The sequence below is a fragment of the Arvicanthis niloticus genome, chromosome 7, assembly GCF_011762505.2.
Source record: "Arvicanthis niloticus isolate mArvNil1 chromosome 7, mArvNil1.pat.X, whole genome shotgun sequence".
NCBI classification, from domain to species: Eukaryota; Metazoa; Chordata; class Mammalia; order Rodentia; family Muridae; genus Arvicanthis; species Arvicanthis niloticus.
Window position 1 is genome coordinate 72902958 of NC_047664.1, and position 14992 is coordinate 72917949.

The 14992-nt window shown below is 39.0% G+C and overlaps 1 protein-coding gene across 1 annotated transcript in view; it reads left to right on the forward strand.

Moving 5' to 3' along the window:
* The window catches only part of Gabrb1 (gamma-aminobutyric acid type A receptor subunit beta1), a 397281-nt gene that overhangs the window by 314256 nt on the left and 68033 nt on the right, over positions 1-14992 (forward strand). The window contains exon 5 of the mRNA XM_034508743.2: positions 660-742. Within this exon, the coding sequence (XP_034364634.1) occupies positions 660-742 (83 nt within the window). The remainder of the gene's footprint in view (positions 1-659; positions 743-14992) is intronic.

Below are 14992 nucleotides of genomic sequence, written 5' to 3' on the forward strand. Positions count from 1 at the left end.
ATTTCTTAGTGTTTGGTTCTACTGGCTGACTATTTTATAAGCATTTGCACATTAGAATAGTTATGCTCTGTATTAAGTCATCTAATCCTTTTAGGGGATTGTTAAATTTGGTCTAATACAGGGGGTTAAATTAAATATTCATGAGAAACACTGGCCTAAAGTTTTCTTTTCTGCTCTATTACCTTTGGTTAGATAGGAATTGAGGGGTGCAGACCTCATAAAGTATGTGTGTGCTCTTCTGATTGTTGAAAGAGACAGGAAGACTTAGCACCAAATTCTCTTTGAGTGTTTGAGAGAATCACCTATGCAGTCATATGGTCCTGGATCTTTTTGGTTAAAGTTTTGATTACTAATTTAAATGATCCAAATCATTGCAATGTTCACACTTTTTGTTTCTCCTTGAAGTTGCAGCTCTCTAGAAATTTGTCTATTTCTATCTCTTTATGTGGGCTATCTACTCTACTACTGGATGTTTATGGTGGTCCCCTAGGAGCTTCTAAATTTTCAGCCATTTAGTAAACATGATTTGGGGCTAGGAGGCTTAGAAATACAATTTCACCGCCTAAAAGGTTTAATTTACACTTGTTTGTTGGAGAGTCTCTGTGTGTCCGTGAAAGGTTCCTGCTTATATCATGTCTTTCTCCTCTCTCACCTTGTAGGATCACAACCACCGCAGCATGCATGATGGATCTTCGAAGATACCCTCTGGATGAGCAGAACTGCACCCTGGAGATTGAAAGTTGTGAGTTACTTGCAAAGGGGATGAGAAAGAGGGATATTTACTTGACCCAATTAAATTCAACCGTTTTCTGAGTTAATTGGCACTGGGATATTTTTAGCTGCCACCTTTTCAAGGAATTCACAGTCAGTGACATTTTCCCTACTATTGATGGTTCAAGGGTCATTTCAGCAACATTATCTCTTTGGCTAATTAAGGAAAGTCTGCTTATTTTAATTCATAAATTTATGAACTCTTGCCTTCTTCACCTTCTCTCATAACCTTCTAGTATCCAAGCTTCATTGGATGAAAAAAAAGAAAACATTTATTCATCTGTTAACCTGAAGGATTTGTAAATGGTATTTTAGAAAAACACTGTGAGAGAGCAATGGGTTAATGTTTTTACTAGTGAAAAATATATAATCATAAATGATGCATCAATGGGCTCATTCTTTAGGTCAAAGAGTTAATGTTTTCCATGGCTATGGGCTGATTTTGGTCTGTACTATAAGGATGTTTTTCATTAATTGTTTTCTTAATAACATGAGCACTTTATTCACTGAGATCTAACCTGACAAGCTACCCTTGTTTTCGGCCTTCAACCTATAGGCATTTGAGCCAATTCACTATGAAGAGTAGAAACAGATGTTTTATTGGTTTTGAGAGTCACAAAAATATACAGGAGTTGACTCTATCACTTATTCAAATGTGAAAATTCAGCAGATATGTATTTTGGGTGTCTAAGATACTTTCTAGAGCTAAATGTCAAAAAGGAAAAGGAGATGAAAACCTGCCAGTTGACCTTACATTGTTATTAAAGAATAAATTGTTTCTCTACTGTTCTATTAAACAGTTACATCAACTTTCTAGTCTCATCATATAGAAATAAAATTGTTCTTATAGATAGTGCTAAATTTAGATGTAGCCATCATCCTTCTACCAGCAAAATGAATAAAAAATTCAGAAATGTTCTTCAATTAATATTTTAATATTAAAGATCATAAGGAACATGGTAAATACTGAAAGCATTATTTATGAAAGTGTTAGTGGTGACTTGGTTTACATGCCAAAATGACCAAATTGGAAACATAAACATGAGCATTTATTAATAACTGATAATAATCTATAAGCAAAACACAACTTTTGTTCAGCAAACAAATCGTTTGAAATTGGGGTAGAAATAGCAGAATAGCTGATGGCCTGGTAACAGACACGGGTTTTCAGTCACCTCTGACCTCTGTTCACTAGTTTTGTGATTTTCTGAAACTCTGGCTTTTTTTTTTTTTTTTTTTTTTTTTTTTTTTTTTGGAAAACTTTGTGATCTGAAACTGTCTTTAAAAATTCTAAGATCCTAAGCATTCATCATTCAGATAAGAAGCAATGAATTTTGGAAAGTAATTGAACTGATTCTGTATGAAGATTTACCAGGGTATTCTCCCAAAATTCCTATTTTTCCTACTTTGCAGATTGACATTTTTCTAAACATACCATATTTCTTTATTTATACCGGAAAGTGTGTAACCTTTCAACCGTGTAATGATCAAAATAACAAATAAGGCAGAAATTAAATGTTGCCTAAATAGGATTTATGGAGGCAGGGACATGACAGAAACTAAAACCTAAACAAGAACTGTGGACCCATTGCCTTCTATGTGTTAAACTAACAGCACAGAATCATTTGACACCTCTCAGATAAAAGCATTGTGACAACATCTGAGAGTTAGTATCTAGGATACAGAAGAACTAAACTAACCAAAGGCAAGGACAGTGGAGGGATGGGAAGTCCAAGTACTTTCACAAGCCTAGTTCTACTTCACCACAGACCTCTGCCATAGACAGGTGAGGAAGGAAGCAGGCTCCGTGACTGCTACAGCTGCTCTCAGCCAGGCCAGGAACTCTGTATTAGAAAAGACAGGACAGGTCTAGATTTCCCAGTATTGTCTCTGCTAAAGGTCAAAACAGATCCCGGAATCTGAATCAGAATTTGGCTCCTAGGTCAAGTGCCAAGTACTTATAGCTGAAAGTTATGAATGTATGTCTGTCGTATAGCTGAAAGGGGCTGGGGTATATTGTAGAGTCAGCAAACTGAGCAGGTCTTAATTCCATTGAAGACATGTGTATGAGGTCACCCAGAAGGCTCAATGCTGTATCGCTCTACAGTATGTTTAAAATATCTTTATCTCAACGGTTGACTAACAGATGTAAAGAAATGTAAAATATTAAGAATAAAACTATTATGTTATACAGGAAAAGATGCCAAAAATTATGGAGTCTACATTTTACTTGTTGACTTTTGCTTGCTTTGCTTTTTTGTTTTTGAACCTAAATGCAAAACAAACTGGCTATCCCTTCATGGGTTTTAACTCTCCATAACTGTGTCATTTTATGAAATAGTCCTCCTCAATTGATAACATATTGGACTCAGCTTTAATGAGTCTAATGTCAGATTATAAGAATGATAAAGTAGATATTGCTCAATATAAAGCTTTTCAGTGACTAACCAAGTGGAAACGTGGCCTACATTTCAGAATTTACTAGTTTGTATGTATATCCCATTAAGGCTTGGGAAATGCTTTTCTTGGTTGGGTCCTTTGAGACAAATTAAAGACATTTTGCTTATTTTTTTTAAAGATTTATTTTATTTATATGAGTACACTGTAGCTGTCTTCAGACACACCAGAAGAGGGCATCAGATCCTATTACAGATGGTTGTGAGCCACCATGTGGTTGCTGGGAATAGAACTCAGGACCTCTGGAAGAGCAGTCAGTGTGAGTCAGTGAGTGCTCTTAACCGCTGAGCCATCTCTCCAGCCCTGCTTATTTGTTTAATTTTGTAATTATATTTATGTCCAGAAAACTTAGAAGTGTACATTTAACTCAGTTTAGTGGCAAGTTCTTTAGCTTTTGCCTTCTCCAGCTTGGCATTGTGAGCCACAGACTTAGGACCCAGGAAGCTGCCTCCCCAGTGGCGGCAGATCTCATCCTATCTGTCCATGTAATTGGTCCTAATCGCTTCCACCAGATTAACCAGAGCACCCTTGTCTTCGGAGTGAACCCGTGTGAAGGCAACTGTGGTGCATGTCTTCCTTTGGACCAGGAGCCCCAGCCTGGCCTTTCCCTTGATGATGCAGTAGGGAAACCCCATCTTTTAACACAGGGAAGGCAAGAAAACCACCAGCTCAATGAGGTCTACATCATGGGCATTCAAGGTGGTGACTGTATTGACTCCTGCTCGGAGGACAGATGGTCTCTAAGCTGAGACGTCCCCTTTGCCAGCAGCTTTCTTCTCAGCGCGGGCCAGTAGCCTTTGCTTCTTCTCTTGCTTTGTCTCTGGCCTGTACTTGTGGGCAAGCTTAAGCAGCTGAGTAGCTGTTTGCCTGTCCAGGGCCTGGATGAACTGGTTAATGGCAGGAGGTACTTTGAGCCGCTTATAGAGGATGGCTCTTTGCCACTGCAGCCTGATGTAGTGGGGCCATTTGACGAAGCATGTGAGATCTATTTTGGGCTGGATGCTCTGTCCAACGTCAAAGTTCTTGAGCCTTTTCTCAAACAAAGAATTGGCCACCTTTTTTGGCCTCCTGTTTCTTCACGACAGCGGGGACCGGGGCCACCTTCTTCCCCTTGGCCTTCTTTCCTTTGGGCATCTTGCTTGGCTGGAGGAGAGACGATTTTTCTTATTTTAATGCCATCTAAGTCCAGTATAAGGATGCAGTGAGTTTATTGAGGTTACTTGTAGGTTACACATCCCTGAAAAGCCTGCCCAGCATGGGCATGACTCACAAGAGCTAGCTCGCATCCCTGAGCTCGCATCCCTAGAGCTGCATGAACCTTTGCAGCAGCACAACTGCTCAGTGCCACCTCTCAGCATTTATTATCACTTATATAAACTTGCGAATGGTCCTTGCGAATCTTGTACGTTTCAAACGACCCGGAGACTTGTGAACCTAGCTTACTTCCCAAACCTTGTAAGTTTGGTTTCCTTTCTGGATCTCAAAGAATCTCCCTCTTGGAGGGAATATTTCAATTCAAAGAAGCCCCAGGGTCTTTCAAACTGCTCTGGTTTATTTTGTTGTCGCTGCTGCTGTTTGTCTGTGCTCTGTTTCCGTCTCCCTAAATTCATATCGGAACCGATTCATCAGAGGGATGCAATGATAAAGTTGGGATAATGAGTGTAACTCACTTTAAAGAAGTTTCCCAGAGAGTCGCCTTGTCCCTTCCAGTCACTATCTTAGGACATAACCAGAAGTATCATATGAAAGAGAAAATGAACCCTCAGCAGACACCAGAACCTGTCCGTGCCTTCATAGTCACAGTACAGAATGATTAAATCTTTAGGGTAGTAATGTCTGCTGTTTCTAAAGTGCACAGTTTGTTTTACTAATTTTAGCATCTCTACATCCCCTGGGGACTCCGATATGAACGTAGCACTTGGTAGTACTTCGTCATTTCCAATCCTTTGCCCTGCCGGTTATAAAGTGAGAGGAAAGAGTTCGTTACATGGTTCACTACCCATTTGTTAAAAGATTAATTTCTGCTAAGAAATCTGTAAGGATAATGTATTTTATAAATATCTCCAATAAATTTTGATGAATTGCTTTAATTTTCAACTCCTCATATTTGAACCTGCAATCCAGCACGCCTTCCTTTGAACAATTTCATATTTGTGTCTTAAAATTACCTCAAAATGATTACAAATTTGCCACCCAAGAGCAAGATAGAAGAAAACCTAGTACTCTAATTTCTTCAATGGTTAACATCATCATTTTGCCTTATCGTGATCTATAAACTGCCTACACCTGACCTGTATAAACCACCATGAAGTCATCAAGCAACGGTAAAATTCAGTGACACCTGGTTGTTTTCCTAGGGGTTGTATAATAAAAGCATTGCCTTCATGTACTAAGTTTAATGGCCACTCAATCTGTTAGTCATACAGTGGTACCATTCTACTTACATGCTTGTTTGTAGCAATGTGTACAGAGAATTCCAAGCAATAGTCATATTTGATTATAATACAAAGTTTATAAAATAAGTTTTCTTTCTTACCCACAAACATGACTGCTTAAAAATAATGTACCCAACACCTTAGCCTACTATAAAACATTATAAAAAATTGATATTTTTGCAGAATTGAAGTGCTAAGTTTTATTTATGTAATATAACAACACCTGTGAATAAAATCAAGATAGTCATTGTGTCCAGACATCAGACCCAAGTAATTCTATAAAAGTATCAAGAATGGCCACTAAATTAAAAACCCTGTTAAGATAATTTAATTCAGACTGAGTAAACAAGAGACCTAAAAAGAAAAACTTAGAGAGCTATAACTGCATTTCTGGATATTTTAAGCACTGTGATACAGGAGACAAAATATGTCTTCAAAGTTGTGTGATAAATTGAGATTCTCCAGGAAAATAAATCCAATAGAGGAGAGAGAGGAGCCAAGACAGATACAGAGATATAGATTAATTATAAAGAATTTGGATCATGCAATTATAGAGGCTGGCAAATGCCAAGATACATGGGATGAGTCAGCACCTTGAGAGCTAAAGGCAGTTCCCATCCTAATACACACACCAAAGAGCAAACACAGCCAGAGACATTCAGCTCCAAAGCCAACCGACCCAGGTAGAGCCAATGTTTCCAGTCAAGTTCAAAGGAGGGAATGAAGCTGATGTCCCAGTTTGAGGGGAAACAGAAGAAATTCTCTCACTCAGAGAAGAGTCAGGTTTTTTTTCTATTCAGATATTTAGGTAATTGGAAAAGGTTCAACATTGGAAAGCCAACCTGTTTTGCCCATTCTACGGACTTAGGTAACGAACCTCACAGGAAGAGCCAGAAGTCTCTCTGGTCATATAACTTAACAAATGCATGATCCAGCCAAGTTCCAGTCAAAACTAAGCTAGGATGCCAGTACAGACACATGCAATTGTATTTGACGAACACGTCATGAATTATGAGGGCACGTGGCTCAAGTAGGGCTCAGGGATTTCAGTAAGGTAGATTCAGAATTTAAGAGAAGTCATTTCAAATAAGTAGCAGTGGCTATTCTTGAAATAAGTTCCTGCCTAAGATGAAAATTTCTTTTCCCATGGATACATGTCAGTTAAATTTGAAATGGCTACTACCATTAATAATGCAGAAGATATCCTCAATAGGCGACAAGTTTTATTTTATAATCTTCAGGGTCTCTTTCAACCCCAAACTAGAACTCTTGGACTTCATTCAATTTCATTATTTCACCAGCAAATTACTTTATGCACCTGCCTAAATAATATCAGTGTTGACATGGTTCTGATGTATTAAGCGAAGCTGAACACAGGAAGAAGGTTATGAATACATGAACATATAAACACTCACAAGAAAAATATGAAACATGTGACACTTAACAGCAGAAACCTTAGAACCATTCTTACTTGATCTCTGCCTGCCAAATCATTCATTTTGATCTAAAAATAATTTAAAAATAGCATTTACAATGCACTGCATGCTTTCTATTTATGGTTATTAAATACCAAAAAATAAGAGAAGTAAATTAAACTTCATGAATGATTCATGGGTTCCCTTGCTTTATGTCCCCATTGTCAAGGAAATTAGCAGCCTTGGTTATCTCCTTAGATAAATTTGATTTTGTCATATTCAGTAGACTACTTAATGAAAATGAATATTTCAAATTATGTGCATAGAAATGTTAATAAATTTTAGTGCCTGTAGCTTTCTCAATGAGTAGAGAAGGTAGTTAGAGGATGGGAAATTTTTTCTGAATCAATTTATTCCTCTATCCAACCTCCTTTTTGTTCTCTCCCTCTCTTCCTCTTTCTCTCTCTCTCCCTCTCCTTCTCCCTCTCTCCATCCTTCTTTCTCTTTCTATCTCTTCCACAGACCTTTCACCCTCCTCCTCTCCCTCCAAAGTCTCCAATCTTTTGCAAGTTAATACATAATTCAGTGGGGATATAGAGTGTTGATTATAAAAATCAGTTTTGCAATCAATTTCCCCATAAAGATACCCTCAAAGCTATTCAAGCTAACCTTATAGACAATTTACTTTCTATATATGGAAAGATTGTGTGTGTGTGTATGTGTGTGTAATCATATTTCAGCTTCTGGAAATCTCAGCTTCTTTCTTTTGAATATTAGAAGGGTTGACTGTTTGCTGCTAGCACAATCAAAGATGCACAATAGCACAATAGAAGTATACAGTAAAGTGCACTGTTTCATCTAGACATTACTGGAATTAATTAAAGACACATTTTATGGTGAATATCTAATCATCTAGAATTACAAGCTGTGATAACTGAGGCGTTCAATGCACTTGAGATCCAAACCTGTGATAAAATGATAGCTGATGTTATTGATTACACACTATGGTCAGATGCTTTAAAAACACATCCCACTGAGTTCTCCTCATACACGCACGAAAAAAAAAGAATTCAAAGAATCAAGACTGTAACTTATTAAGTCTCAAAACTGTGATATTATCAGTGGGACTTTACCTCAATCTGACTTGTTCATCTAAGACTTAATATTATAGCTTCTTAAGAAAAATCTCTGCCCTTGTCAATTTCTTCCCTCTAGTTGTCTGACTACACTGATGACTTTCAGGGATACTTTGTTTAGGCAGAGAGCGGGGGGGGGGGGGGGCAGAGAAGCATATTTTAATTGTTTCTCCTTTTCACTAAATATATTTCAGTTCTACTCTTATGTGGGCTCTTATTTTCTGGCCTTCTTGCCATAGGAACTAAATAGTGATCTATTTTAGCAATTAACATTATTTTACTGGACCACTCCTGTAAGTGAAACATATCACAATAATCAGAATCCCTTTTTCTCCTACATGACTACAAACACAGCCCCTGAAGCTGTGTAGTTCTGGGCCTGTGTGCTTCAATAGTCTTAGAGTTTCCAAATCCAATCTGTTCATAAGTATGCACATGAACAGGCATCTACAAACTTGGAAAAAGACATAGATACATTGTCTTTTAATGGAATTCTCTAAATGGATCCATTCTCTAAATGGAAAAGATCAAAGGGAAACCATCAAGCTGTTATTTAGTGTATGCCATATAACAGAAGCCACCATTTTCTGTTTGTTTGGGTTTTTTTTTTTTTTCAAAAGCACATGCTTTGAAACAGATTGACAAGCAGAACACAGTGTACAGTGGATTCTTTGCTTCAAACAAATAATCAATATATGGAAGAAGTCAGCCAGCTTGGATATAGCTTAGTCAGTAAAGTGCAAGCATTACAAGCATGAGGACCCAAGTTCAATGTCCAGAACCCACTTTTTAAAAAAAAAAAAATGTCTAGTGAAATGGTTTAGTGCTTGGAATCCCACTGCTGAGCATGTGGGAGCAGGGAGAGCCCTTGGTGGTTTCTGGATAGCCAGTCTAACTTTCTTGATGAGTCCTAGGCTAGTGAAATATGCTAAAACATATGTGGACAGTGCCTCAGGATCAACTCCTGAGGTAGTCTGCATGTGCACATGTGCGTATGCACACACAAGCACACATAGATATATGTCTATATACATACACATACACATGAAAGTTACCTTCTTACAGGTGGCCACTCTATGTTAAATATCTATGTACAAAACACATTAATAAAAGTGTGTTAAATGAGACAAAGATTTATATAATGATGCTCTGGGGTGAAAAATCGCTTTGGAGAGAGGAGCATGGACACTATCCGTTGCAGTGACATTCTCTATTGTGTAAGGGGGGAAAGAGCTAGCAAAACTTTATTTTCTGAATAAATATGTCTCTATAGGCTTTCAGAAGCAGTGTAACAAACCGAAATGAAGCATAATCTATTTGTTTCGAACACAGAAATACTAACATTTGCATCAGGTTTCATCCCCATCCCACCAGTGCTAACTCTATTAATTCAATTGTGGGTTGTTTAGAATGGGAGATTGCTTGCCCAGCTTCCACGGCATCACAGCACTGATTCCAAATGGACTCTGTCCCTATTTCTTATATTATGTTGATCTGAAATTCCTGGGAACAAAAATGAAAGGCGTGTACTGAATAGTGCCATGGCTTGCTTACGGCTACCTTATATCTCCCAGAGCAAAAAATGAAAATTTGTCTGTTAGCTCCTTAATTGTCTGTTAGTCAAATGAAAATTTGACTGTTAGGGTCACGTGTAAACATGGAGATGATTAAAACTCAGACCTGGCTCCGTTGGGCTGCATAGGATCCCAGAAGCTGGATATTTGAACACCTTGTAGATGGTGCTGAAGTCAAGGGTTTATAGTCCAAAATTTGAGTTGCAAGGTTCTGCAGAGGGAACAAAATCTAGCTAGCTGTAGGGTCTCGCCTGTGCTCTTCAGTCTCCCTCCCCAGCCTGCCTGCCACCGACTGTGGTTGACTTAATTAGCTACATGCCTCTGTCACACTGGTTGACTGACTGACTGCATTGGCTTCAAGAGAACTCAATTTTTAAATTAACTGAGACAGAAAAGTCATTTTCTAGTGACCTAAATAGCTTCCAAACACTGAACTCTGATCAGCTCAGAACCGAAGCACCTTGGGTATGTAACACCTGTGGCTTACTTCTCATAGGAGAGGAGTCTCAGAAATACAGTGTGTCATCAGCACTTTTTGCTTCACTAAAACACATTTAATTAAAATATATCACTTTCTCCTGTCCTCCCTCCAACTCCTCCCATGGACCCTTTCTCTAACACCTATGCTACCCCTTCAGTCCCCCACATCATTAGCCTCTTTTTGTTATTGTTGTGACATGGGCATAAATACAGCGAGACATAAATACAGTTGGCTGAGTCTGTTAGGGTGGCTGTGTGTACATGATTTCAGGACTGACTGCTTTGTATTAGAGACATAATTAGCCAGCACATTCCTGGAACTCCCCTCTCTCAGTAACCATCAATCTATAGTCTCTGTCCATGGGTGGAATCCTGAGAGATTAATTTTCCTCTTGCAAGTTAGAGCTTCGACAACCATTGGTTACCATCAAATCATGAGTGCCACTGTTGCACCTTTAGGGATATCTTTCTATGATGATTGTAGTTTTAGTTTGTTGATGTCACAGCTAGATATCACGACTGACGCTCTCCTCCCTTGTCAGTACTTTCTGGTATTATGGAAGCTAGTGCAGAGGAAGGGGGCTTGCAGTTAGAATCAGTTTGAATCATCAGAGTCCTGTGTCTGAAGCATGAGGTGTCTTCAGCTATAGGGACTTACAACCTCTGTGAGGCAACCAAGAGTGACAGCACCAATCTATATGGTTTTGAGGAATCAGTTGGGCTATTCTGGACAACAGCTTGAAGGGAGGTTTCTCATTACTGATAAGTTTCTGTTAAGATACCCTTTGGCTCTTTAGGGGAGCACTGCCAGTCCAAGTGATATAATTTCATGTAAGATGCTTGATTTTGTTTCTGGTGTGTGTGTGTGTGTGTGTGTGTGTGTGTGTGTGTGTGTGTGAATTTATTTGCTTTATTCATTATTTTAGGTAAATATAAAATAAAATGATACCTTGGAGCTTTATCAAACCTCCTTAGTACTATTTGCCCCTCCTCCTTCCCTCTATGTATTGACCTCCCCCAACCCCTCCATACTGTAACCTGGTACCCTACCTGTTCTCCCTTCCCTGCCGTGTTCCCTTTTATTTTCCCTGTTTCAGTAGATATTCTAAGTCATATACTCAAATCTAAAAAATTTGGAGCTAGAAACCAGACCACATTAGAAAAACAGTATTAGAGTAAATAGGTAATTATAAGGCAGTTTATCTTAATAAAGAGAAAAGTAGCAAATAATACATTTGTTTTTACTTTGCGTTTATGTCCACCGTGTAGAGAATTTTTAGTGGAAGGAGCTGAAGGTCACATCTCAGCTATGGAGAACTTCTGGTTCTGTGAATCACTCTAAAGAACACGTTTCTAGCCTTTATCATAACCGTTCTTGATGAGAGCCTTTCTCAATAGAGAACCTTGAAAGTGACACCCTTTGTGATGACTCAGAGTCACAACTGCAAACACTTCTCATGATGTGATAAAGCTCTTGTTTCATGTGAAGCAAAAATAGGTGAGAGTGATCGATTCTCTGATCCTTGGCGTAACTTTACAATGTAAGTGCCATTCCTGGGTGGGAGATGAAGGGTCCATTCTGTATAATTACTAAACCAAATAAATTAATCTATTAATAAATACATAAATAAATAAAGCCCATCTCTGCTCAATGATGCATATTTTACAACCTAGAATGAAGATGATTTTAACTCTCATTTTAAGCAATATAATTTCTTCCCTAAAGTCTAGCAATTGCCCTCTGATGAATGGTCAGCTTCAAAGTCTTAGCGAATATCCAGACTCTGAGTATGCTGACCTTATTGCCTTCCTACGTTTGATGGCAGTGGTGATGGACTCTCCACTGTCACCTGCATGCACTGGGTATCCACTTGTAGAATTGGAAGTTCAACCAGCTCTGTGATAACACATCATCCAAACAGAATTCATGTGTGGTCTTTTATAAGTAGGTTCTGCAGACATTGAAAATCTTACAAAGGAGAAGTCTTTATGAACCAACATCTAAGAAAATCCCATTACCCGTAGAAAGGAAAAATACGGGGAGAAACCAACCCATTTCAACATTTTAAGCTTATATTGCCTGTGATACATTTAAGAAGTATCAAATTTAGAGTTTGAAATGTAAAGTTCAGACAAAACATCTGACCTGAAAATATGAATTTATTCAGACCAGTAAAGGGAGAGCTAGTACTGTCTGAGAAGGGTGTGTCCTTGTGTGCATATTGAGGGCACTACGTGTCACCCCTTGGCATGTTCCTGCTCTCCTCTAGCCTTGTTTATTTACATGATGTCAGGTTTGAAGAAAGTAGGACAATAAATTTATCTAAGGATGGAGTTTTCCATTTAAGTTTCAAGGAAAGGGAATCATGGAAAGGAGATGAAACACAGGTAGAAGAGGGTGCCTCTACACACGGTCCAGCACTGTAGTTGTGAAGGGATGAGAAACCATCAGAGGCAGTCAGATGAACAGTCACAGTGTCAGATGAAGGTGCCACAGAAGCTAACCATGTAGAGAAGAATTAACCTTGGACTGGCAGAAATCAAAGATGACGTGAGATTGAAATTCAGGAGGTTTTGAAAAGAAAAGAGGAGAAAAGTCTAGAAAGGATCATGAGAAACATGTCAGTGACTGAATACCAAGTTTCAGACTCAATATCAAAGATATAATAGTAAAATCAGCTTGAGTGTGAGAGGCCTTTCAGGAACCAAGGATTTGACTAGAGCAAGAAGTGAAGACGGGGTTACTGAGGAGACAAGCCTGTCGGCTGAAAACATAGAGGGCTGATAGACAGAAATCAAGTAGATCAACTCCCCCACGTTGTCAATAAAATAAGATGCAATTTGCCTGTTTGTGAAATATACTCCCCTAACTGGGCTGCCTTGTCTGGCCTCAGTGGGAGGATGCACCTAGCCCTGCAGAGACTTGATGTGTGAGGGTAGAGGGATACCGGAGGAGGGCGCCACCCTCTCAGAGGAGAAGCGGAAGAGGTGGGGGGGAAAGAATTGTGGGAGGGGCACTCGAAGGGGACAGCAATCAGGATGTAAAGTTAATAAATTAAAAAAAAGAACTGATTAAAATAAATTTAGGTAAAAACGAAGTTTTTTAAAATAGTTACATTGGCTAACTGACAATAAATCACCTATTTTGCTTATGGTAAAAAATAACAACAAAACAACAAGAAGAAGAAGCAAGCAAGCAAGGAAGGAAGGAAGGAAGCAAAACGCCTACAGCATGCTCAGGGCATGTTAGTCACACCGTAACGTGTGGTCAGGGTTCTCACTAATGCTCAAGGCAATCAACTGTTAGCTCTGCCTTGGCGCTGAGCTGCTCCGGCCCCTGCTCTGGCTCCTGCTCCGGCTCCGGCCCTGCCCCAGCCTGGCCCTGGCCCTGGCCCCGGCTCTGGCTCTGGCTCCGGCCCCTGCTCCGGTTCCTGCTCCAGCTGGGTGCGCCTTTGCTTTCAGTTTTGCCACTTGCTATCTCTCAGTTTCCAGCTGCTGCTGTCAACGCTCATTCTTCCCTCTTCCATCCTAACCATTTTCTCCCATATCACCTGCTTTCACCTAAAAAGCCGATGTTTTGTCCATCATTAGCCAATCAAAGCCCTCTTTGCATTGATGGCAGAGTGCCAAGACAGTTCATTTCCCCGTCTCTCTTTGCCTAGTTCTGGGTTCCTAGGGGTTTCAGATTCTACCATACTCCAGCTGAATGAGGCACACACTGTTTCACAGTTATTGCTTCTAGCCTCTTAAATCCTACATTACTGTAATGGTGTTGGTTCAGATTTACCAACACTATTCTCTAGAAGACAGATCAATAGAAATTAGATCTTGGAACATCAGGTAGAAAAACATTCTGCTGGTAATTTGACTCAACATTAAATTCCTGTGCACTTCGCCGTCACATCCACAGGCCAGTGACTCACTTGCTCTTAGGTTAATTTGTAATCCTTTTAAAAGACTCTCGGGGAACATTTCTGTCCCTATCATTGACAGGGTATTGATCACCATACGTTCCTAAGCAGTCGAGTTTTAGCATTCTTCTGTGTGTTTGATGAGCCATTATGTTAATGGATTCTTGAAAGTCTTAGTAGAGATAAAACTGATGAAAGAAGGAGTTTTGCCATAGTTCTTCTAAATTCTAGAAGGAAAACATCCATCATTTGCCTCGTTTAAAAACCATGGCCCTTACACAAATTACATAAAGCTTCTATTTCCTGAAGGAAAAAAGATGGTAATGAGAAAATATTCATTCTTTGACATTTTTTTCCCAAAATGTCCTGTTTTGAATTTCAGTCTTATCCTAATAGGAGAATCAAACAGAACATCATAAACCCACCTAAATTAATACTTAATATTGTTAATAGTAATTATCCCTATCAGCAATAATTCGAATTTTTAATTTTATTCACTCACTCACAAAGTTCTTAAAATCTTTATTGTATTCCAGGTAAGACCTTTGGATTAATGTACCCTACAGTCTATTATATAAATCCAATGCAAAACACTCACATAAAGCATAATTCAAGATTGATAAGCAAAAAATAAATCGCTGGGTGCAGAGTTGAGTATGATATGTAGTTGATGCATACATTCTCTGCTGTGAACATGGAAGCCGTATAAAGCCAACAGTTGGCCATATTCTAAAGAAAAGAGTAAGCCTGTGCGGTGGTTTGAATAGGAATGGCCCTCGTAGGCTCATACATCTGAACACTTAGTTATTGCGG